This window comes from Rhinolophus hipposideros (genome assembly GCF_964194185.1).
Source record: "Rhinolophus hipposideros genome assembly, chromosome: 8".
In the NCBI taxonomy this organism is placed as follows: Eukaryota; Metazoa; Chordata; class Mammalia; order Chiroptera; family Rhinolophidae; genus Rhinolophus; species Rhinolophus hipposideros.
Genome location: NC_138054.1, coordinates 38,444,010 through 38,468,070, shown reverse-complemented (window position 1 = coordinate 38,468,070; position 24,061 = coordinate 38,444,010). Strand labels below are relative to the sequence as shown.

Sequence of the window (24,061 nt, the reverse complement as noted above, 5' to 3'; positions counted from 1 at the left end):
AATATCTAAAATGTATTAAGTACTTACACCAAAGCAGGCACAAGGCTAAACATTATTCAATTATCTTAACAATCCTACCTCTAGCCCCAAGTTTCAGTTGAGACTTAGAGATATTAAGCAGCTTGCCCCAGGTCACACAGCTAGAGTGGCAGAGCTGTAATACAACTCCACTCTGTCCAGTGTCCAGCACCAGAATTTGTTGCTTCTAACCTCTACATCCTTCTTACTGAGGAAGTTGCTTTCTGGCCTTGTATTTATGAGACATTTTTAGAGCAAGAACCTGGAGGAAGAGTAATAATTATAATAGCTAAAATTTCTTGAGTGCTTGCTATGTTTCAGGTACTATTCAAAGCACTTTACATGCATTAAGCCTCACTACAACCTTATGAGGTTTTGCTATTATTTCCATTTTATGGATGTAGAACTGAGCCCAGAGAAGTTAAGTAACATGTCAAGGATTCAAAACCAGGCAGTCTGACATCACTGAGACTAAGTTTTAACCACACACACTATAGTTCCACTTCAGGATAGCCTTCGGTGGGGCTAGGGACTTTGAGAAATCAGGAAACCATATTCAGTCCCAGATCCAAAGTAAGACAGGGTGTTCGGGTGAAGATGAATCAGAGACAGTCAGTGCCCATTTACCTCTTTGATGATTTGCTAGAACTTCCCACAAAGGCAGGAGCAGGAATGGACCCAGAGAGAAGCAGATGGGATAAACGTTTGAGGTATGCCACGTGGTAGTAGGTGTGGGCTTTTTGTTTGTTTGTCTTGTCTTTAATTTAGAAGCTTTATGACTCAAGAAGAATACACTTGGTTCTAAACAGTAAATGCAACAACATTCCTTTTAAAAGCACTTTGCTTTTTAGTTAGTCTTGTCTGGGGGAAACCGGCAGAGAACACAACCTAAAACTTGTAGTTTCTTTATTGTAGTGTATTCATAATCTTGAAGAAAATCCAGAGTCAACAGCTTTTATTAAATACTTATCCTGTCAGAAGCTCTTGTGATCTGGTTCAATCCTCCCCACAGCCCTGGGAGGAAAGTATCATTAGCTTCAACCTCACACAACTACCATGTTTCCCTGAAAATAAGACCTAGCCAGCCATCAGCTCTAATGCGGCTTTTGGAGCAAAAATTAATACAAGACCCGGTATTATATTATATTATATTATATTATATTATATTATATTATATTATATTATATTATATTATATTACATTACATTATATTATATAAGGCCTGGTCTGATATTATAGTAAAATAAGATTGGGTCTCTTGTTAATTTTTGCTCCAAAAGATGCATTAGAGCTGATTGTTCAGCTACGTCTTATTTTCGAGGAAACACGGTAATGTCTTCACTCCAAATCCCTCTTTCCAATAATCCATACTGCTGCCCCAGAATCCATAATAATGAAAACCCTAGAACACCTCTCCTCATCCTCCAAAAAGAGAAAAACAGCTTGCATTTTATCCTACTATTTGATTAGGAAGAGATTATCCTAATCTCTCCACTGGCTTATAAAAGGAGCAAGCCATATAAACAAATGGATGTCTAAGATTGTAAGAAATGTCAACTCTGTGATTGCTTCTTTTTCGATACATAATATGCTTCCATTTCCTTGTTATTTTCTTAAATTGAATAACTTTTTTCTTATTTGTAAAAGCAAAACTATATGCTATGGAAAATTAGGAAAATTATAATCATGAAGAAGAAAATTAGTATTAACATTTTGGAGTATTTCCTTGACTGTTAGATATTTAATAATGTTATCATCAAATTTTTCATTTAATAATATAGAACTTCCCATGTCGTTGAATAATTTTTGTGGACACATTTTTAATGACAGTATAAAATATAATTTTATAGGAATGCTGTATTTATTTTTATCATTCTCCTCCTCCAAGGCACTTATTTTTCTTTTCACCTTTTCAATGTTATAAATACAGCTGACCTTTGAAAAATAGGGGGTTTAAATTGTGCTCATCCACTTATATGTGGATTTTTAAAAATAAATACGTACAGTACCGTAAATATATTTTCTCTTCCTTATGATTTTCTTAATAACATTTTCTTTTCTCTAGCTTACTTTATTGTAAGAACACAGTATATGATACACATAACATACAAACTATGTGTTAATAGACTGTTTATGCAATGTAAGGCTTTTCTGGTCAACAGTAAATAGGCTATTAGTAGTTAAGTTTTAGGGGAGTCAAAAGTTATACATGGATTTTCGACTGTGCAGGAGGTCAGCACCCCTAACCACCATGTTGTTCAAGAGTCAACTGTAATGCTTCCCTGACATATCATTGCACATAAACTTTGCCCAAATCTCTGATTACTCAAGGAGAAATTCCTAATATGGGGATTACTGAGCCAGAGGGTAAAAAGGGTAATACTGTGGTATTTCCACTTATTTCTAATCAGATATACTTCAATAATAAAGCAAAGATTATTGATGGAACAAAAGGATTCTAAAGATGAAAGGTTTAAAGAGGAAAGGCTGTTTTAAATTATTTGAATAAAAGCTGTCAAACTGAGGCCAATTTAGTCCTGTGTGATTCAGGATGCAGAGCGTACTTTAAAGGCTAGAGTATCTGCAGTTCGTTGATCAATAAGCTAGTCCCCCAAGATGCCAGTCACCGATGCGGCCAGGCCAGGTTAAGCCCCTAGAACATGAAGCAGAACCTTTCTCTAGCAACAGTATTATTCAAGACATCCAAGACTTGTTGTGATTTCCAAACACACAGGCTTCCTTAAATACTTACAGCTAGTTCCCAGAACTAACTATATCCATTATTTCCCAGAACTAGTTAATATCCATTAATCTTTTTATATTCCATTTGACCTCCCTATTATCTGTGGAGGAAAATACGCTCTTCACAAGAATAAAAGAAATTTGTAGAAGCAAAACTAGAAATAAAAGTAAATAGATTTTTGAAAGATATATAAGACAGACTAAAAGCTATAGAGAATGATATAACAAATACCATCTACCCACTTTCCAGCTTACAAAATAAAATATTGCAAATAACTGAAGCCTTTTGGTGCACCCTCATCCAGTGACATTCCCCTAGGCCTCCCCAGAGATGTCTACTCTTCCAACTTCAATGTTTATCAGTCTTCTTTATGTACAGCTAGTATGTTTCCCTGAAAATAAGACCAGGAGTTATATTAATTTTTGTTCCAAAAGATACATTAGGGCTTATGTTCAGGGGATGTCACCCTGAAAAATCATGCTAAGGCTGTCTATAAGAGACCCACTTCAGATCAAAAGACACACACAGACAGAAAGTAAAGGGATTAAAAAAGATGTTTCACACAAATGGAAATGAACAAAAAAAAGCTGGGTGGCAATACTTATATCAGACAAAACAGACTTTAAAACAAAGGCCAGGGCTGGCCCGATGGCTCAGGCGGTTAGAACTCCATGCTCCTAACTCCGAAGGCTGCCGGTTCGATTCCCATATGGGCCAGTGGGCTCTCAACCACATGGTTGCCAGTTCAATTCCTCAAGTCCCGCAAGGGATGGTGGGCAGCGCCCTCTGCAACTAAGATTGAACATGGCACCTTGAGCTGAGCTGCCGCTGAGCTCCCGGATGGCTCAGTTGGTTGGAGCACATCCTCTCAACCACAAGGTTGCCAGTTCAACTCCCGCAAGGGATGGTGGGCTGCGTCCCCTGCAACTAGCAACAGCAACTGAACCTGGAGCTGAGCTGCGCCCTCCACAACTAAGACTGAAAGGACAACAACTTGAAGCTGAATGGCACCCACCACAACTAAGATTGAGGGGAAAACATCTTGACTTGGAAAAAAGTCCTGGAAGTACACACTGTTCCCCAATAAAGTCCTGTTCCCCTTCCCCAATAAAAAAAAAAAAGGCTATAACAAGACACAAAGAACAACATTACATAATGATAAAGGGATCAATTCAACAAGACGATGTAACCCTAGTAAACATTTATGCATCCAACATAGGAGCACCTAAATATATAAAGCAAATATTGACTGACATAGAGAGATCAACAGTAGTACAATTATAGTAGGGGACTTTAACACCCCCTTGACACCAATGGAAAAACCTACCAGACAGAAAATCAAGAAACAAAGCCTTAAAGGACACACTAGACCAAATGGACTTAATTAGTATTTTTAGAGCATTTCACCCCAAAGCAGCGGATATACTTTTTTTCAAGTGCATATGGAACATTTTCCAAGATAGACTACATGTTATGCCACAAAACAAGTCTCAATAAATTTAAGGAGATTGAAATCATATCAAGTGTCTTCTCTGACCACAATGGTATGAAACTAGAAATCATTTACAAGAAAAAAAAACAAAAACACACAAACACATGGAGGTTAAATAACATGCTACTAAATAATCAATGGGTCAACGATGAGATCAAGGAAGAAATCAAAAGATACATTGAGACAAATGAAAATAAAATCCATGACCCAGAATCCATGACCACACCAAAAGCAGTGAATGCTAAGAGGGAAATTCATAGCATTACAGGCCTACATCAAATAACAAGTAAATTTCCAGTAAACAATCTAACCTTACACTTAAAGGAATTAGAAAAAGAATAGCAAACAAAACCCAAAATGAGAAGAAGGAAGGAAATAATAAAGATCAGAATGGAAATAAATGAAATAGAGTCTTAAAAAATCAATACAAAAGATCAATGAAACCAAGAGCTGGTTCTTTGAAAAGATAAATAAAATTGACAAACCTTTAATCAGAGTTATCAAGAAAAAAAGAGGACCCAAATAAATAAAATCAGAAATGAAAGAGAAGTGACAACTGACGCTACAGAAATACAAAGGATTATACGGAGATATTGTGAACAGTATGTGACAACCTGGAAGAAATGGTTAAATTCCTAGAAGCATACAATCTTCCAAGACTGAAACAAGAAACAGAAAATCAAACTGACTGGTTACTACAAACAAAATCAAATCATTAATCAAAAATCTACCAATAAACAAAAGACCTGGATCAGGTGACTTCATAGGCAAATTTTACCAAACATTCAAAGAAGAATTAAACCTATTCTTCTCCAGTTATTCCAAAGAATTCAAGAGTAGGGAAATCTCTCAATCTCATTTTATGAGGCCACCACTACCCTGATTCCAAAACCAGACAAAGATGTTACAAAAATAGAAAATTGTAGGCCAATATCTCTGATGAACATACATGCAAAAATCTTCAACAAAATATTAGTAAACTGAATTCAGCAATACATTAAAAAGGTCCTACACCCTGATCAAGTGGGATTATTCCCGGGATGCAAGGTTGGTTCAATACCCACAAATCAATTAATGTGACACACCACATAAACAAAATGAAAGATGAAAATCATATGATCATATCAATAAATGCAGGAAAAGCATTTGAAAAAATCCAGCATCTGTTTATGATAAAAACTCTCAGCAAAGTGGGAACATACCTCAACATAATAAAAGCCACATACCACAAACCCACAGCTAGCATCGTACTCAACAGGGAAAAGCTAAAAGCATTCTTTTTAATATCAAGAATAAGCCAAGAATGGCTACTTTCACCACATTTAGTGGAAGTCCTAGCCACAGCAGTCAGACAAGAAAAAATAAATAAAAGGCATCCAAACTGGAAAGGAACAGGTAAAACTGTCATTATTTGCAGATAGCACAATACTATAGAGAGAGAACCCTAAAGAATCCACACACAAAAATATTAGAACTGATAAATGAATTCCATAAAGTAGCAGGATACAAAATTGATACTCAAAAATCTGTTGCATTTTTACACATCAATAACCATCAGAAAGAGCAATTAAGAAAACAATCCCATTTACAATTGCATCAAAAAAACAAACAAACAAACAAAAGAAAAACCTAGGAATAAATTTAATGAAGGAGGTAAAAGATCTGTACTCAGAAAACTATAAGACACTGAAGAAAGAAATTTAAGAAGATACAATGGATAGTAAAACTCAACACCGTGCTCATGGATAGGAAGAATTAACACCATTAAAATGTCCATACGACCCAAAACAATGTATAGATTCAATGAAATCCGTGTAAAAAAACCAATGGCATTTTTCACAGAACTAGAACAAACAATCTTAAAATTTATGTAGGACCACCAAAAACCTCAAATAGCCATCGTAAACTTGAGAAAGAAGAACAAAATTGGAGGTATCACCCTGCCTGATATCAAACTATACTACAAGGCTATAGTAATCAAAACAGCATGGTACTGGCATAAAAACAGACACATACAAGGCCTGACAATTAAGTTTGCTAACTTGTCCTAGAAAAAGTGCTAGATACCTCATTGCTGAATATCACTATGGTCACCTCCGAAGTACTCCTGTTGGGAAGCTATGCCCCAATGCAAGCGCCTAGTCCACCCTTCAAAGCAATTTTGGAACTCTTTTTCTGGAATGGCCATCAAAACTGTTATCATATTACCCTTTGATGTCCTGAATGTCATCAAAATGTCTTCCTTTCAATATTTCCTTTATCTTCAGGTAAAGAAGAAAGTCATTGGGGGCCAGTTCAGGTGAGTAGGGAGGGTGTTTCCATACAGTTATTTGTTTACTAGTTAAAAACTCCCTCACAGACAGTACCATGTGAGCTGGTGCATTGTCGTGATGCAAGGGCCATGAATTGTTGGTGAAAAGTTCAGGTCGTCTAACTTTTGCAAGCAGCCTTTTCAGCACTTCGGAATAGTAAACTTGGTTCACTGTTTGTCCAGTTGTTACAAATTCATAATGAATAATGCCTCTGACATCAAAAAAGGTTAGCAACATCGTTGCAACAAGTTCGCAAACTTAATTGCCAGACCTGGTAGATCAGTGGAACAATATAGAGAGCCCAGAATTAAACCCACATCCATTTGGTCATTTAACCTATTTCAAAGGAGGCAAGTGGGGTAAAGACAGTCTATTCAATAAACGGTGTTGGGAAAACTGGACAGATACATGCAAAGAAATTAAACTGGACCACCGTTTTACACCATATACAGGAATAAACTCAAAATGTATCAAAAACTAAACCGTAAGACCAGAAGGCATAAAACTCCTGGAAGAAAACATAGGCAGTAAACTCTGTGACATTGCTCCTAGTAATATTTTTCTGATATATCTCCTGGGGCAAGGGAAACAAAAGAAAAATAAACAGATAGAACTACATCAAACTGATAAGTTTTTGCACAGCAAAGGAAGCCACCAACAAAATGAAAAGACAGACTATTAAATGGGAGAAGGTGTTCACCAATAATACATCTGATAAGGGGTTAATATCCAAAATTTATAAATAATTCATACAACTAACACCAAAAAAAACCAAACAATCCAATTTTTTAAAATGGGCAGATGAACTGAATAGACATTTCTCCAAAAAGGGCATATACATGGCAAATAGATATATGAAAAGATGCTCAATGTCACTAATCATCAGAGAAATGCAAATTAAAACCACAATGAGATACCACCTCACCCCTGTCAGAATGGCTATCATCAATAAATCAATAAACAAGTGTTGGTGAGGATGTGGAGAAAAGGGAACCCACGTGCACTGTTAGTAGGATTTTAGATTGGTGCAGCCACTACGGAAAACAGTGTGGATGTTCCTCAAAAAATTAAAAATAGAACTACCTTATACCCAGCAATTCCACTTCTGGGTATTTATCCAAAGAAATATAACACACTAATTCAAAAAGATATATACACCCTTATGTTCACTGCAGTACTATTTATAATAGCCAAGATACAACCTAAGTGCCCATCAATAGATGAATGGATAAAGAAGAGATGGTACATTTATCCAGTGAAATATAAAAAAAGAATGAAAACTTACCATTTACGACAACATGGATGGACCTAGAGGTTATTATGCTAAGTGAAATAAGTAAGACTGAGAAAGACAAATACCATATGATCTCTCTTATATGTGGCATCTAAAGAACAAAATAAATAAAACAAAACAGAAATAGACTCATAGTAGACACAGAGAACAAACTGATGGTTTCCAGAGGGAATTGGAATTGGGGAGGCTGGGTGAAAAAGGTGAAGGGTTTAAGAAATACAAATAGGCAGTTACAGAATAGTCATGGGGATGTAAAGTACAGCATAGGGAACATAGTCAATATATTGCAACAACTTTGTGTCGTGCCAGGAGGGTACTAGACTAATCAGGGGATCACTGCATACATATGGAAATGTCTAACCACTGTGCTCTACACCTGAAACTAATATAAAGTAATATTGAATGTCAACTGTAACTGAAAAAAATAAATAATTAAAAATTCAAATAAATAAAGTGCTGGGAACCAAGCCAAAGGGAATCACCAAGACAAAAAGCTTGTAAACATGAACACATTTCTGTCAGTACATACATAGGGGACACTTCAACACACCTCCACCTTCAATCCTCCCTCTGACTTTTTAAAGAGCTTTGCTGTAAAGACCAAGTCAGACGCTCTCACAGGACAGCACAAAAAGCCCCAATCTTCCCTCTGAGTCTGTCACAGTGTTAGAACTGTCTTGGAGACACTCTAGGCTCCACTAAAACACAATGAACAACAAACAGCATTGAAGAATTCTAGGAAATTTGGATCAATTAAATTTGGATTTAATTATGAAAACCTAATCTAATAAGAAGGGAGATTTTGAATATTGGGATGTGTGGAGGAGAAAGTATCTAGGGTGACAGATTGTGATAACATTAAAGGAGGTTACAGAAAACCAAAAAGAAAAACCTTTTTGCAAGTCACAAAAACCAGTTTAAGCTAGCTTCCACAAAAAAAAATCTTTAGGGACCTCTCACAAATCCAAGGAAGAATGCACCTAAGCATTATTAGAAATAATGCAGAACTAGTACAGAAAGGCTATTAAGAATTCCTCTCCATGGTATGTCTGCACCCCTCTATGCATGACCTTATTTTTCTCTCTTTGCAGACCTATTTCTTCTAACTCCAATGGGAGATAGGAGAATGACTTGAGTTCACTCTTAAAATGGGTCTTTTAATAAGAAGAGTTGTAGGCAACGAGACAGGTCATTCTAAGGAAACATAATAGGCTGAATACAGAGATTAGAAATACAGTGCAGACAGAGAGACAGCCAGGAGGGCTTGTGGGAGTGGACAATGACACAGACGAGCCTGGAGGGATGGCCTGACCCAGGTCAGGAAGGTTTTTAAGTGTACACTGGTTGGAATTCCTTGTCAGCCTTGGAGCAGGGAGACACCATCAGATCTGCATTTTAGAAATATATTGTTGCCACCTATGTGAAGAAGAATGGACTAAGTGGGAAGACTGGTTGCAGGGAAGCTGGTTAGGAGAATATTTTAGTAATTCAGGCAACAAGAGATGACAGGAGCTGGGGCCAGGGCAGAAGCAGAGGAATTGACGAGAGGAGAGAAACGTAAGAGGTCCCGGGAGAGTGAGCTGCAGGACCTTTCATCCTAATTCCAGGATCATATTCTGGAGACTAACTCTGGGAGCTCTTCGCCACGAAGGTGATAATGTCGTGCTGTGCTCCTGGAAAAAGAGAGCCCCCTCTTCCATTTGCTTCTCTGCTCTCCTGCTCAACACACTGATATTTCAATGTCGTTGACTGGCTGGCAGGTCTGAATTCTAATGAAATTTCCAAACTTTCTCTCATTTTCTCATTCATGAAAGCAAAGGGCTGCCACTTCACGGTCCCATGAGGAGAGAATACTGATATCAGGCCAAGAAAAAAAGGAACAGCTCAAGATTACCCTTTAAAGCTCGCTGCAACTTTTAGATGAATAATGTGTATCTGCAATTCATGAAAGGCAGTGAGTATGCTGTTCTTGAGTTGCCATGGCAACTGCTCAATTAAGTGAAAAAAATGAAGAAACATATGTACTGTAGTTGCTCTTGAGCTTAATACTCTTTAAAAAAATAAAAAAGGAAAGTCACGTTTGGTGAGTTATTTTCCCCAAGGCTTTTCTAAGACTTTGCATGTCTTCACTTTGCATTTCAGACCCATGTCCTGTTCACCCAGTCCAAGCCGAGATCAATGCTGGGCTTGTCATCTGTGGTCAGAAACACAGGAGCCTCAGAACGTTCTGGGGAAATGTTTGTTTCCATCCAATTCCACCGAAGCCCACTAGATTGATTTTTATTTTTAAGGTGGTAGAGTAGAACCTGTATTTGGAAGAATCGGTGGGATTGGTGGATGGGTTCTAGCACTGGATCTGACCCCAAATTTAACCTCGAATAAGAACTGTGACTTTCCTGAAGACATGGAGAATAATGGCTACCTTGATATACTAAGACAAAAAGGATATAATAATACCATCTTATATTTGGACAACAATTCACTGTTTACAAAGTACTTTTGACCATCTCATTTCCTCTTAGCCACCAGCCTCATGGGTGGCCATTGTTCTCCCCACCTTAAACAGAAGGACACCTCCAATCCATGCTCCACACAGAATCTAAAGCAATCTTTATAAAAACACAGAACTGATCACGTCACTTTCCAGGACAACCCACAATGCCTTTCTTCCCATTGCTCCTGGAATAAAACCTGAGCCCTCACTGAGACCCCAAGCCCTGCAGCATGCCTTTAGGTCACCATCCTCCCAGCGCTTTGCACCCAGGCTCACTGGCCTGCTTCAGCTTCTCTAGGGTGCAGGCTGAACCTCTTTTGGGCCTTGTAGTCAGCTGAGGGCTCTTCCTGGGTCAAACTTGTAGTCCCTCGCCCACCCTCCCCTCCGTTCCCCACTTAGCCAACTTTAAGCCTACTCTCCAACCCCAGTGCACATCAGAGCTCCTATTTTAATTTTCCCATAACTCTTTATTTATATGCATTCATATTTGATGTACATTTACTGATATGATTATCTAATTAATAAGAGTCTCCCCAACTAGACAGGAAGCTCACAGGCACAGGGGCCATGTCTGTCTGCCTCCCCAGGCGGGTGCCTGGAAGGACAGACCCTCAGATTACCAAGAACACATACCAGTTTGGACCCAAACCCAGGAAGAAGTGCAGTGCCTTTCCTAGCATCCCACACTGCATTTCGGGTGTTAGAAGTGGAAATCGCCTCCATTGTGTGAAGTACTGCATAAATATAAGACGTTGAAGTCTAAAGAATACACCATAGGTTCTGTGGAACCAGATGAACTTCAAGATGGATGTTTTTGGACATATAACAAACAGTAACTGTCCTGTCATATGTGCTAACACACTCCTGCATAGAAAATAATGCCAAGTTTCCTCATTTGCTCACTCATCGATGGGGAAAAGCTCACCAAGTCTTTGAAGGTTTCAGGTATCGGTTGTCTCCCATGCCAGAGGTGTGACAGCAGTTCTGTCACCCCCGGATCCTCAGGTTCCTTTCTTACAATGTGGAGGCTCCTTCTCCTCCTTTGCAGGGTTTCTTGAACACATTCACAACAGTGACTATCCGTCTGTCCTCCCTGTAGAGCTCCGTGTACAGTGCCTGCTGTTCAGTGGTGAGTCGAATCAGAGCAGGGAAAACGCTTTGGGAGACCAAGGTTGACGATTTATGAGTGTGTTTTTGTGAAGCTAAGTTCAAAGGTAAACAGTGTTTATAGCATAAAATAATTATTTGATGGGCCACCCAGTTCTCATACAGTAATTTTTTTTAACTGAGATATAATTGACATATAACATTGTATTATTTTCAGATGTACAGCATAATTATTTGATATTTTATATATTGTGAAATGATCACCATGATAACATCCATCATCACCCTTAGTCACACATTTGTTTTTTCTTGTGATGAGGACTTTTAAGATCTACTCTCTTAGCAACTTTCAGATAATACAGTAAGCACGGGTAATTATAGTCGCCATGCTGTACATCCCCAGGACTTACTTCTCTTGTAACCAGAAGTTTGTACCTTCACCAATTTCATATGGTAATTTTCTACCCATTTTTTTTTTCTAAAATACATACCAGTGTGAAGTCCGTGGCATAATTTCCTCCATATTTATTTCTCTTAAGTGTTTTTTAATTCTTTAATTTTAGCACATATGCAGAAAAGACATAAAAAGGCGTTGATGAGAAGGATTCATTCCAGCCTTTAGGACATCCCCATTGTCCTTTGAAGTGACAACTTCAGGGGAAGGAAACCACTCTGCGCTCATAAGACACGTCTATGACTGGTCCTGCCCCTCTCCCAAGGTAGAGCAGTTTCATAATAGTAAGCGCACCCTGCGTTTACACCTGCCTTTTCTCTTCAGGCCCCGCCTGATCCTCAAAACAGTATCACTGTGGAAGTAGGAAAGGAATGCTAGTTCCTATGTTATGAATCAGGGAAGGAGACAGAGGAGGGGCTTAGGTGCTGGCACTGGATCAAAGCGGGGCCCGAGGGCCAGCCCAAGGCCATGTGGGCATCAGAAGCACCAGGCTTATCCTCGGAGCAGCTGAGGTGGCATCTGACTGATACCACCGAAGCCACATTTGCAAGAGCTGGAAAACTCTCTTTGCTTCTCATCCCACCCCCTACTCTTCATTTTTTATTCTGAATACTTAGTAGAAGGAAAAATTGGTCAAACTTCACCTCAAGGCAGGCCACTGCTAGTCCAAGCAGTGCCTTTGTGCAAATTAGAAAAGTGAATAATCCTCTAGGTATACACCTCCTTGGGGACGCACAGGTTGGTGAGTGGTTCAGTCCCACTCAGCCCCCTAGCCAAGAGTGTTGGCGTTGTGCACAACTGCAGGACTGTACACAGCAGCTTTTGTGCCTCTGAGGCAGAACGCCTCCAGCTTCCGGCCCCAGGGAAAGGGCCTTCTCTCAGCAGCAGGAGTCCAGCCCTGCATTCTGAATGTTCCAGCTTGTAAAGGTTAACTTGTCTTACAGGTTTGTCTTTTCTGAGCTGCTCTTATTTGTGCTTTTGGTAGTTGTTGCTTTTCTCTGTACAGCATTCTGTGTGAGAGACCTTGAGAAGTGGGAAACAGCAGGCCAGTTTCCTTGGCTCCTGCATCTACTGGGTTGTTTGGTAGTGAGATAAATGTGTGCTTTTCCAATATGATGTCATCATGCCTTTCAGTATTCCCCAAATACTCTTTGCCAAAGGATTTTCAAAAGATAGTAAAATGTTTCTCTTGTACCTCCTGTGGAACTTGGCACTAAGGTGCTAAAACAAAGAGGAGATGTGAAGGTTGGCCTTCGAGTACGACGTATTCCAGGAGGCACACACCTAGGTCATTCCAGAAAGCAGCCTGGTAGCACCTTCTGCATGATCTTGGGAAAATTGTAACTCTGCGACAGCACTAACCTTTATTGCACAGGGCACTGAGGTGTTTAGGGACGTAAATTCTGTAGCTGGAGTAGTCTGGAGATTCACCTGTGAACCATCCAACTTGCAGACCTTAAAGTCTATCTCCAAAGACTGTCAATGCAAAGAAGTACCACCACGCAGGGAAGCATGAAGGAAATGACCCATGACAAATTAAATTGATAATAATGAAGATAAAGTGATCATAGTTTATAATGAAAAAGCAAGAATAGCAGCAACAAAGTATCCTTCCTGAAAACTGTAAGATTGCCCGTTTTCACATGTGCCCATCACACTCTGTGGGAGCACCCAACGTTACCAGGCCTTGTACAGCAGCTGAAAGGAGAGGCAGAATATAAACACGCTCAGGGCAAATGAGACGGCCTTCTAGGCAGGGCAAACATGATAGGCATGGATACAGAGGCCAGATTAAACAGGTCACATTCTGGGAAAATTAATAGCTTCATTATCTCATGTAGAGTTTATCTTAACTAGCATGGGCAAAACAGCCTGAACTTGATAAAAGTTGTAGGTAGCAACTGCTCAGCAGTCTGTCTCTCCCTAAGCCCTTCCTGAGACTTGTTTGGCACTAATTAAAGCCCCATCATCTCAGGTCTACAAATTGTTTCTAGTGAGAAGACTTCTTTTGATCTGCCTGTCTGATTCAGAATTCCAGCCCAGGTGTTATCTTTAGTTCCTCCTTTGCTCTATGCCCCACAGCCACTAACTAACCCTGTCCGACTCCTCACTCAGCCCGGCCCTGTAGCACCTCAGAGAATTGAATGCAGGCATTCATGTGGGGGAATAATGAAAGCAATAGAAGTAGGGAAAGGTCAGAGCTGGACTGTAAATTTAGGGGTGGTCCTAGGAAAACTTAGTTATGACTGATGGTGATCATCTAGAAGTCTTCAGACTGCAGAGAAGGCATTGGGGTACACCCATGATGGGCAGAGAACTCAGAAGAGGAATAGAGGAGTTGTCAGAGTCTGGAACCTTCCTCTTGCTCCCTTCATTCACGTCTACCTTCCCCAATCTTAGTTCCTTGTTAAAGAAAGATGGTGAGACAAAGGATGACTGACTCCTCTGGGCGATATTTCTCTCCCTGATAAACACATGGGCACACAGTTTGTTTTATTCTATTAATTAACCTGATTTTCCATTTTGTGTAGAGAATCTCATCAGGAGTCTACAGTCTGATAGCTCCTAACAAAAGAGCTAGAGACAGGCCAGTATGTTCTACAGTTCCCAGGGGTTGAAGCTAAGCTGCCATTTGTATGTGTTTTACAAGGAAGCTGAAAACAGAGGTAAAGGCCAAGTATAATACGTCTTCTTGGTAAGACTGGTCAGATGTGACTTTCTGGTCAACATTAACTTTAAATGAGACAAAATCAGAATGGGACCTTGGTTCCTTCCTTTATACCACCAGCCTTATGAAGCCCGGCTTGACAAAGGTGCTGCATTGGGCAGATGAAGACAAGATAGAAGTGTTTCTCACATGCTCTTCTGGCAGTGAGGTGAAAACAGGAAATTCTAGGAAGACACCAGGAAAAACTCTTGCTTTAAAATATCTTATTAGAGGGACGAACATTTCAATTCCCATAATTTTTTATGTATAAATTCAATTTATACATAAAAGAAGGGAAATACTATTCCACCTAGAGAACTGGATGTATAAACCATGGTTTAAAGCAGTCCATGTAGAGAACTTGCAATTTAATAAGACTGGGAAAAGGTTAGGCTAACATCCCCTATATTTTTTTCATCCCTGTTTGCTCATTTATACAAGGGTTTCCACAGCAAGCAGACCTCTAATTGTATATACTTTAGTAAAACAGAAATGGGACTTGCTATAAAATAAATTCTTGTCTGTAACTAAATTACATACCACTTCCCATCTTTTTTTTTTTTTTCAACTTGCCCATTACTTTCAATGAAAACATGCTTTAGCGGAGAACTGTAAACACTCAGAACATGCCTCAAGTACCAATCTCCCTTCTTCCTGCTGATAAAATGTAGTTATATTTCTATTTTCTAATAGTCTCCTGCTGGAGATCTAAGTCATTTCAGAACTTCATTCACAGCTTCCAGTAAAATAAGAATTTCACTTTCAAATCCCCATAACCCAGCTTCAGTCCCTCTTTTAGCAAATGAATCCATCTTTGTTTCTATTCAATGTAGTCGCCTTCTGTACTCTGTCCTCTTACACATCGTCGTGAAATAGGAGCTCTAATCAAAAAGGAAAACACACCAATTAGCTGCTCTCCCTATAAGTAATACCAGAATCCAGTCTTGCCAAAGCAGTTTCTTGCCTACGAATCCACATGGGGAAATAAAGTTGAATGCAAGTTGCTTTTGTTCTCCTTACGGCTCTGGTTTGACCGAAGAATGACGGATAGAGACCAAAACAACTCTGTTGCCCAAATGTAGTCTCCCCATAAAGCCACAAATCCTATCTTGATGATCTAAATGTGTCACTTCAACAGGATTCTAGATTTTCCCCCATCAATTACTAGCATGTTACCATATACGTAGCATAAAAAGATATGGCAACCTGATTTTGATTTTTGTGTGTTTTACTGGTTTTGCTGCAGCTTTTCCCACCGTCGTTAGTATTAATCACATCGTTGTTGGCTGTATCTTGATTCCATGCTCGTGAGTCATAAGTGGCAATTACATAAAATCTGTGCCTATATTTGTACTATCTCTCTGTGTCAGTTTGTTCAGATTTGGTATACTGCTCCACGCCCCCCAAAACCTATTTATTACTGTGGAAAGTCATCTGTCTCGGTGTACCCACAAAGCCTCACCCCACAGTTTTGACTCACAGGTGACAAAGGGCTGACTGGATGGAGCGACAACACAGTAAAAGGCTGTAACACAAAGAAGCACCACAGGCACGCAGGTGGCACTTGGTAGTCAATATTGTGTTTTCTCGAAGCACATCTGACTGAAGAAGTCCCTGCAATGCAGCTGGATGTGAACACCTTACCAGATACTTCTCGAATGAGCTTATACGAGTATCACATTTTGCTCCTTATATAACTGACATTCTGAAATTAATGCCAATCATGAAGAAGACTCGTATACCTCGTATTTGAAAAGAAAGAGAAGAGTTAGGGTCTCCAGGGGCTAGACAGCACCTTTTTCAACAAAACCAGAAGGATTTGTTATTCATTAGTTGGGTATTTTGTGTGTGTGTGTGTGTGTGTGTGTGTGTCTAAGTTGCCAAAATGACTCTATTTCCAAAGATTCACATTGGAATCAGGCTTGTGTTGAGCATCACTGAAAACACCCTCCAATCGAACATCCCATTCGCCTGGGCTTTCCTGTCAGTGAGAGTCACGCGCCACATTCCTGGCAGAGCTGACGACAGTTGCCTCAGTGCACCAGAAACGTGGTCACTATGGACGCATTCATGAAATAAAGCGGGGGTTCATTTAAAGTATTTGAGCCAACAGACTAGAAGGCTGTGCATAAGAGCTATGGCTAAAAACAGGTCAGGCACAAGCGACCCAATAGAGGTGAGATCAGCCCCTTTATAACATGGTGCATTGTTTTATGAATTGACATTAACCTTGATCAAACTCCCAAATCATAATGGTCGGGTACAAGAAAGATCTGATACCATTTAGCCTGAAGGGGGGTGTAAGTCTGATAATTCAACAATAATATTTAAAATTGAGGGAGAGGACTCGGTGGTTTCCTCTTAATGTTACCTGAATATATGCAATAGCTGTTTGACAAGCAATGAGCGGAGTCTGATTAAACAATCCTTTTCTGGAAAGGCTATTGAGCCTCTTTTGATGTAGCTGCACTTCAGGCAAACATAATAATTGCTGCGATTAGGACCCTGTCTCAGGTGGGCTTCTCTAGTAGAGCCTGCGATGGGGATTCTTTGTAAGTATGTTATTAGGAGGTACTCTTAGGAGGTGGAGAGAGATACAGGATAGGGCAGGGGTAGGAATTGAGCGAGGATGTGGTCCCAGCTGGTCAGCCTGATGTGGTCAGCCGGTTTCCAGGGGACCACTAGAGGACAACTTACACTAGTGCCATCCCAGCTTGAGGGAGGGGCCAGCTGACCTGGGAGCCATAGCAGCAGCTGGGGGATGGAGGCACTGGCCAGGTGAGGGCAGGACAGTAACAGATCCACTATAGTAGCTAACTCTCTAGGAGCCATGCTGTGTGGTAGGAGATGTGGTTCTCATCCCAACCCTCGCTTCACTAAGGATATGATGACATGGCCATGGGCCCCTCACACGACCTCTCTAACCATCTTTTCCTCAGCTGTGAAATAGAAGAGGGGACAAAGGATCGGATTAGATGATCCCTATACTCCCAGCTCCAAAATGCAATAATTTCAACAAGGGCAGGGGTTGGGGAGGCTCACTAACGAATAACAGAAGACGTTTCTATTCATGGACGAGAGTTAGTTAATGTAGAGTGTCCCTGAATGACCATTCCACTCAGTCCTCTCCTCCCACCTGGAATAACTCTGGACATAAAGGCAAATGTGAGAAGACAAGCAGTAAAGTTGACCTGAAGGCATAATTTCTAAAAAAGGATGGCAAGTCTCTGTTTTCCAACAAAGTGCTTTCAAGGCAGATCACCTCAAGGGAGCTTAATGCAACCAGGCAATCCCATTTAACTGAGTCCTGCATCAAAGTGAATTGAGGCCAGAGGCTGGAGTAAAGCGTGAGCCAGAGACTGTCCCTGACAGACAAAACCTCTGTGGAGAGCAATTTAGCAAAATCTATCAATTATAAATACATGTACTCTTTGACCACACAGTCTTCTCTCTGGGAATTTATCCTCCAGGTATATGTGAATGAAATGACATTTATATACATTTATTCATTATGCTACTTTTTCAAAAATGGTCCGAGATTGGAAACTACTTAATGAACTATTTAAAAACAACAGCAGCAACTACAGTACCTTCGATACAATAGAATACTGTACAACCAAGAACATTCTGTGCTGATATGGAAAGTCCTCCAGGAAATACTGACAAGTGAAAATATAAAGGGGAAGCATAGTATAGATCAGTAGGTAAGTATACACACATATGCATGTATAAGTCTGCTTCTTTCTACATACAAAATGGAGGTAATAAGATTATATACTTATATTGAAGTGTATCCATAGATATCTGAAAGTCAGCTTTTGTGTATTTGAAAAGATACCAAAGAAAAAAGAAAAAAACTTCTATGAGTGGTTACCTATAAGGGATGAGGAAGTGGGAAAATGGGGTGGATGGAGACTAAGTGGGATTGAAAATTCTCACCAAATGCCTTTTTATAAATGATTTTCTGGATTTCTTCCAATCACCATGGGTTGGTTTTTCTATAAGGAAAATAGAGAGATGTTTGCTTTGAAAATAAAATGAAAGCTTAAAAGGCAAGCATCAATCAAAGCTGGTCATTCCAACTTCCCTTATTTCGTGCCTTAGTTTTCAGGGATTGGCAAACAATGGCCAGTGGTTAATATGCAGAGACCAGATGGCTCACAATGCTGAAAATGTTTAGTGTCTGGCCCTTTACAGACAGTTTGCCAAGTCCAGCTTTAAATTACAGAGTTGTTTGTAAAATAGCTGTGACTATACCTATCAGTGACCTTCGGGTACTAAAGGGTTTTGTCTTCTTGAAATCAGCTTTTCTGACCACGGATAGATAGTGCACCAAGAAAATGAGGCAGGATATCTTACCACTTAAGAAGAGCATGAACTCTGGGCTCATACAGCCCAGGTTCGAATCTGACCTTGTCCCACACTGCTATGTGACCTTGTAAACTTAACTTCTCCAACACTCAATTTCTTCATCTGTAAAAGGTGATCATGACAGCACCTCCTTTACAGAGTTATTTGGAAACTTAAGTATGTTAGTGTTGGCCAGAAGTTTAACACCATACCTTTAGTATTATCATCTAATATTTTGATTTTTTTATAAACAGGGTGATGACCAGTTAAATATATTTGGAGAGGACGCCACGGGAGGTGAGTTTCCTTTACTGAGCAGACTAGTGTTGTCCTTTTAGTGGCTTTGAGCATGTCTTTTTTATTAAACACCAATAAAAAGATAATAAACTACCAATAGCATGTACTTTTCCCTTAGCCAGGAAACACAGTCAAGATGGGAACTCTTTGGATCTCTCCCCTCTTGGTCCGTGTAAAGAAACACAGGTTGCCTAAGAGATGCATTTCCTCACTGCCAAGAGAACATGATCCCTGAGGTACTCAGTTAACAGGATGCTCTGGTAAAATATGTTTGACAAACACTTAGCACTCGATTGCCTTTGGAAGAGTCACATGTATGATAGCACAGCAAGGCTCCCACAAGTCCTGCATTTACTGAGAGCCACCTAACTTAATAAAAGATTCTTCAAATTTATTGGACACAGTCATTTTCCTGGATAGTGGTTACTATTCTGTGATGTACCCTTGGTACGCAATCTAAGAGACACCCAAATTATGCTGCTTTGTCATTTTTGTCATGTTAAAAGTCTTGCAAAAATTTAAAAATCCAACTATAATTAGCTACACATGGAACTGAAAATAGACAAAATTATGTGGATTTGAGATTGTCCAAGAAACATAAGGTTCACGATTGCCCTAGGTAAAATACCTTCTGACATTTCCCCTCCGTAATAAATGTTGTTATAATTATGGTCCATGGAAATATGTTTATATTGACTACAAACATATACAAGTAAGTGATTCAGCTTTCTAAATAACCCCAGCTCAAATCTGCACTGACCCATGAGTATGAGGTGGTAGATAAACTGCCAATTGATGGTAATGGCAATAGCAATATGTGAAATCTCAGTCACCAGATGACATCATGGCGATTCATGGGGATAGGCACGTAAACATGAGCCAAGTGCAAATAATCAGCTCAGTCCCCACTGGACAGGGATGGATTGATGGCCTAATAAAGTTTCCTTTTTTCCTGGTTATAAAATTAACACATATTCATAGCGGAAATTTTTTTTAGAGTAGAAAATAAGAGTCATGTAAAACCTTATGACAATATTCTAGTATATTTTATTCCAGTATGTTGTCTACTTGTATATACCTATTTTCACATTGTTGAGAATACATGTGCATATACAAATATTATCTCCAACTTTTTCTATCGTTAAAAACTCTCTATAGGGAGTGACCGGTTAGCTCAGTTGGTTAGAGCGTGATGCTAATAACACCAAGATTTCTGGTTCGATCCCCACACGAGCCACTGTGAGCTGCGCCCTCCCTTAAAAAAAAACAAAAAAAAAACTCTCTATAACCCGAATTTGTAATGACTATATTGCATGAATGTACCATCATTAATTTTAAAAGAATAACTATTTTTTAAAACTGGACTAGAATACAACTATACTAAATCATCATAATAATAGCAAACATAGCCACTTTCCTAGATTGCAAATAGATTAAAAGTTGCTCAGCTTCGTAAAAGTAAACTGGAAGTCTAGAGAACGTGAGAGGACCATCTGGTCCCATGTGTTAAGGGCACAATGTATTTGCCTTCAATAGAAAGCGCCAGGTAACATAGGATTTTTCCGATCACCATGGGCTACTCTGTAAAGAGAATGTAGCGTCTCTTTGATTAAAAAGAACTATCAAAAAAAAAAAATCATCCTTCAGTGTGAAAAGCAAATGGTTCCAAAGACCCAAAATTCACTTCTTACCTCCGCTTCCAAAACTTTCTCCCGTCTCCTTCCCTTTCTATTCCCAACCTAATTTTTCATGTTTCTCTCTCTCTTTCTCTCTCTCTCTCTCTCTCTCTCTCTCTCTCTCTCCCTCTCTCTCTCTCTCTCCCTCCCTCCTCCCCCACGCCACCCCCTTGTGAGTTGGGCCTTTCATTCAACTAACAGTGGAGTACTGTAAAAAGGTAGCATTGTATATATAAATGAACCACTCCAATGCCACTAAAAAGTAGGTTTTATAACTGTCAGAAGAATGCTCTAACTTATGAAAGTACTGATCATGCACATACGTTATGAAGTATATAAGTCAGAGTCCTATAAGTCCATTTTAAATATAAAAATTGCAATTTTGTCACCAAGATGGGAAATGAAAACATTCTTCTCTCTCTCCGGTAATCACATTCCACTTGTCATTTTAGTCAATTCACACCCATGGGATGAGCAAAAGAACCAGGAAAAGAGCCCAGAGCTCCACCTAGACTAGGAACTCAGGGCTGACTCTATCCAATCCTGCTCCACTTTCTAGGGCTCTCCCCACTGAGAAGACTGCTCTGGGAATCTTCCCAGACCAGGATCTGGAATTCACACCCCAAGAGTCCAGGGTTCCAACAAAAAACACCTAATACCTTTGTGAACACTAGTGTCTTTACTTTAAAACTGCATGCACAGTTTTCAGGAAGTAAAAAAAAAAATCATAGTATCCTACATTGTAACATATTAGTCTATTCAATGTGTCTTGCAGTTTGAAAAGTAGCTCCCTTAGCATAGGGGTTAGTAAAGTATTAAAAACTATCTTCAGTTGCTCTGTCTGCAGTCACAACTGTCCAGCTGAGGGAAGCATTCAGCCTCAGATGTTGTTTGTTTGTCCAGCATGGTGCTCCAAAAACTTGACTTTGAAGTTAACTCTTGTTACCATAATCCGCGACACTCCACACCCACCCACCTCACTGGTTTAGAACCTTTGCCTGGCTTTTGCCTAAGCACATCAAAGAAACCTTTCTGAAAGTTCTTGTTGGGGACTCAGCCTCCCACCCCCACCGCCACCCCCGTGGGTGTTAGACAAGCTGCTTAGAGGATGGACCTGAGCATGGTGAGTATCTGAGTCTCCTAGGGCCTACTTCTTAGCTTTCACCAGCCTCATTTGCCCCAACGGCCTCTGGGTTGGAGCAGTACCTCTCCCTAAGTGGCTTCTACTGGTTCTCATTGAACTTCAGAGCATCCTGAACTAGGCAACACCTGTGCCCTGCCCTGCCCAAACACTCTGCCTCCAGGGCGGAAGCCTGACTGACTCCCTTGTGAGGGTGGGTTCAACTCTTGAGCACATGTAAAGTCTAATCTTCATACATAAAGTCCTATGGGCTTAAAGCAATGGTGAATTACTTTTCTAAGCTGCTTGGTGAAGCATTCTTAGGTAGGACTGCTATTTCCTCTGTCCTCAGGTCCTCACTCTAAACTGATTTTTTTTTGGTTTGAGGACCCCCTGCTTCCAGACTCAAGCAGCAACCATTGGCATTTTCCAAGTCCAGAGACCCCAACCCCACGGAGCCATTCCCAATTCAAGTTTTTCACTGTAGTTATCTCCTTGGGGGACCTCACTCTCACCCAAGAGCTCTTAGAATTTTGGATTACCTTAGGAAGATATCTTAAACTTACAATAATAACATCATAATTGTGGCCAAGGGACAATGAGGGCTACTTCCTTGTGTGGCCTATTGACTTATACGAACCACAGAATCACAAGTATTTGAACCAAAAGAGACATTAGCAATCACTGGGTCCAACACCTTTATTTTGCAGATGGAGAAACTGAAGTCCAAAGTAAGTCACTTGTCTAGGTCAAGTCAGTTGACAACAGGACTAAAATAGAGTTCTTGTCTACCCATCCCCCATGGCTACCTACTACACCCCATGACAGCTGAAAACCTTTTAGAGCTCCACAAACTCTAGAGCAGGGGTGTCCAAACTGCGGCCCGCGGGCCAGCTGTGGCCTGTGATCCATTGTTAATTGGCCCGCAGCAAATTCCAAAAATACATTTAGTTTACTTAAATAAACCAGGTGAGGCAATGCGTACTTCACCTCGAGTGAGTGGCCCGCTGTTTGTGTATTTTACCACATATGGCCCTTGGTGAAAAACGTTGAAAAAAGTTTGGACACTCCTGCTCTACAGGACTTCACACTTCGCCAAAATTTCTAATCATTTCTTTGCCTTAAAGCAGTGGTTCCCAAAATTTAGTCTTCATTTGCCACCTTCTTGATTTTCGCATCATCTCTGTGCGACTTATTACACTATATATTATTTACTTCATATTTTTCTGTAAATTGACTCACTGTTATTATTTATATACATTTATTTTAAAAAGAAATTTTATATCACTACCTTAAATGTGGAAAATAGCATTGTTTTCTGTAAATAGCAACTATTTTTAAAATATTGTCTTTCAGACTCCCTAGTTATATCTTAACGCCTCTTTATAAAAAGAGAGATTAGCGAATGTTTACGAATGTGAAATAACTCAGAACTGAGACACTTAGAAACTTCTCTAATATTTTTTTAAATTATCTTTCTTTGTGACTCATGCTATTTAATGCCTTACCAGTTTTACTACCTAAAAGTGATATTGTATGTTAAAATGAAAATATGTTACCTGGCTCTGGGAATAAGGCTGAAATGGTCATCGGTGCCCTTTAATTATGGCCTATTAACACATTTACTCAACTTCAATTTTCTTATAAAAAAATCTACAAGATTTTGGGTTTTACATAACATAAGTGAAACACAGTATTTCTTGCTAATAAATTATTCTTACTTTAAAGGTGTCATGGAAGATTTGAGGAAGTGTAAAATTATTTTCATAATTGGTGAGTAACCTCAAATTTTCTAATGCGATTGCTAATAATAACAACTTAGTAGAAAAGAAAAGGCAATTCATTTCTCACCCTGTTTTGAAGTCTTGCCACTTTCCTGGTTAAGATACACACACACACACTCACACACAGGCTTTCAGATTGCTGCTTTTATTTACACTGTTTTATGCTATTTTAGGTTTTGTATCTTTTCAGCATAGACAAAGCAGGACTCTAAG

General features: G+C 39.6%; 1 protein-coding gene across 3 annotated transcripts in view; it reads left to right on the top strand.

Moving 5' to 3' along the window:
• Positions 1 to 24,061, top strand: part of AK5 (adenylate kinase 5) — a 200,288-nt gene that overhangs the window by 118,538 nt on the left and 57,689 nt on the right. For all 3 annotated transcript variants that reach the window (XM_081056817.1, XM_081056818.1, XM_081056819.1), the window contains exons 9-10: positions 19,226 to 19,268; positions 23,793 to 23,837. In XM_081056817.1, the coding sequence (XP_080912943.1) occupies positions 19,226 to 19,268; positions 23,793 to 23,837 (88 nt within the window). The remainder of the gene's footprint in view (positions 1 to 19,225; positions 19,269 to 23,792; positions 23,838 to 24,061) is intronic.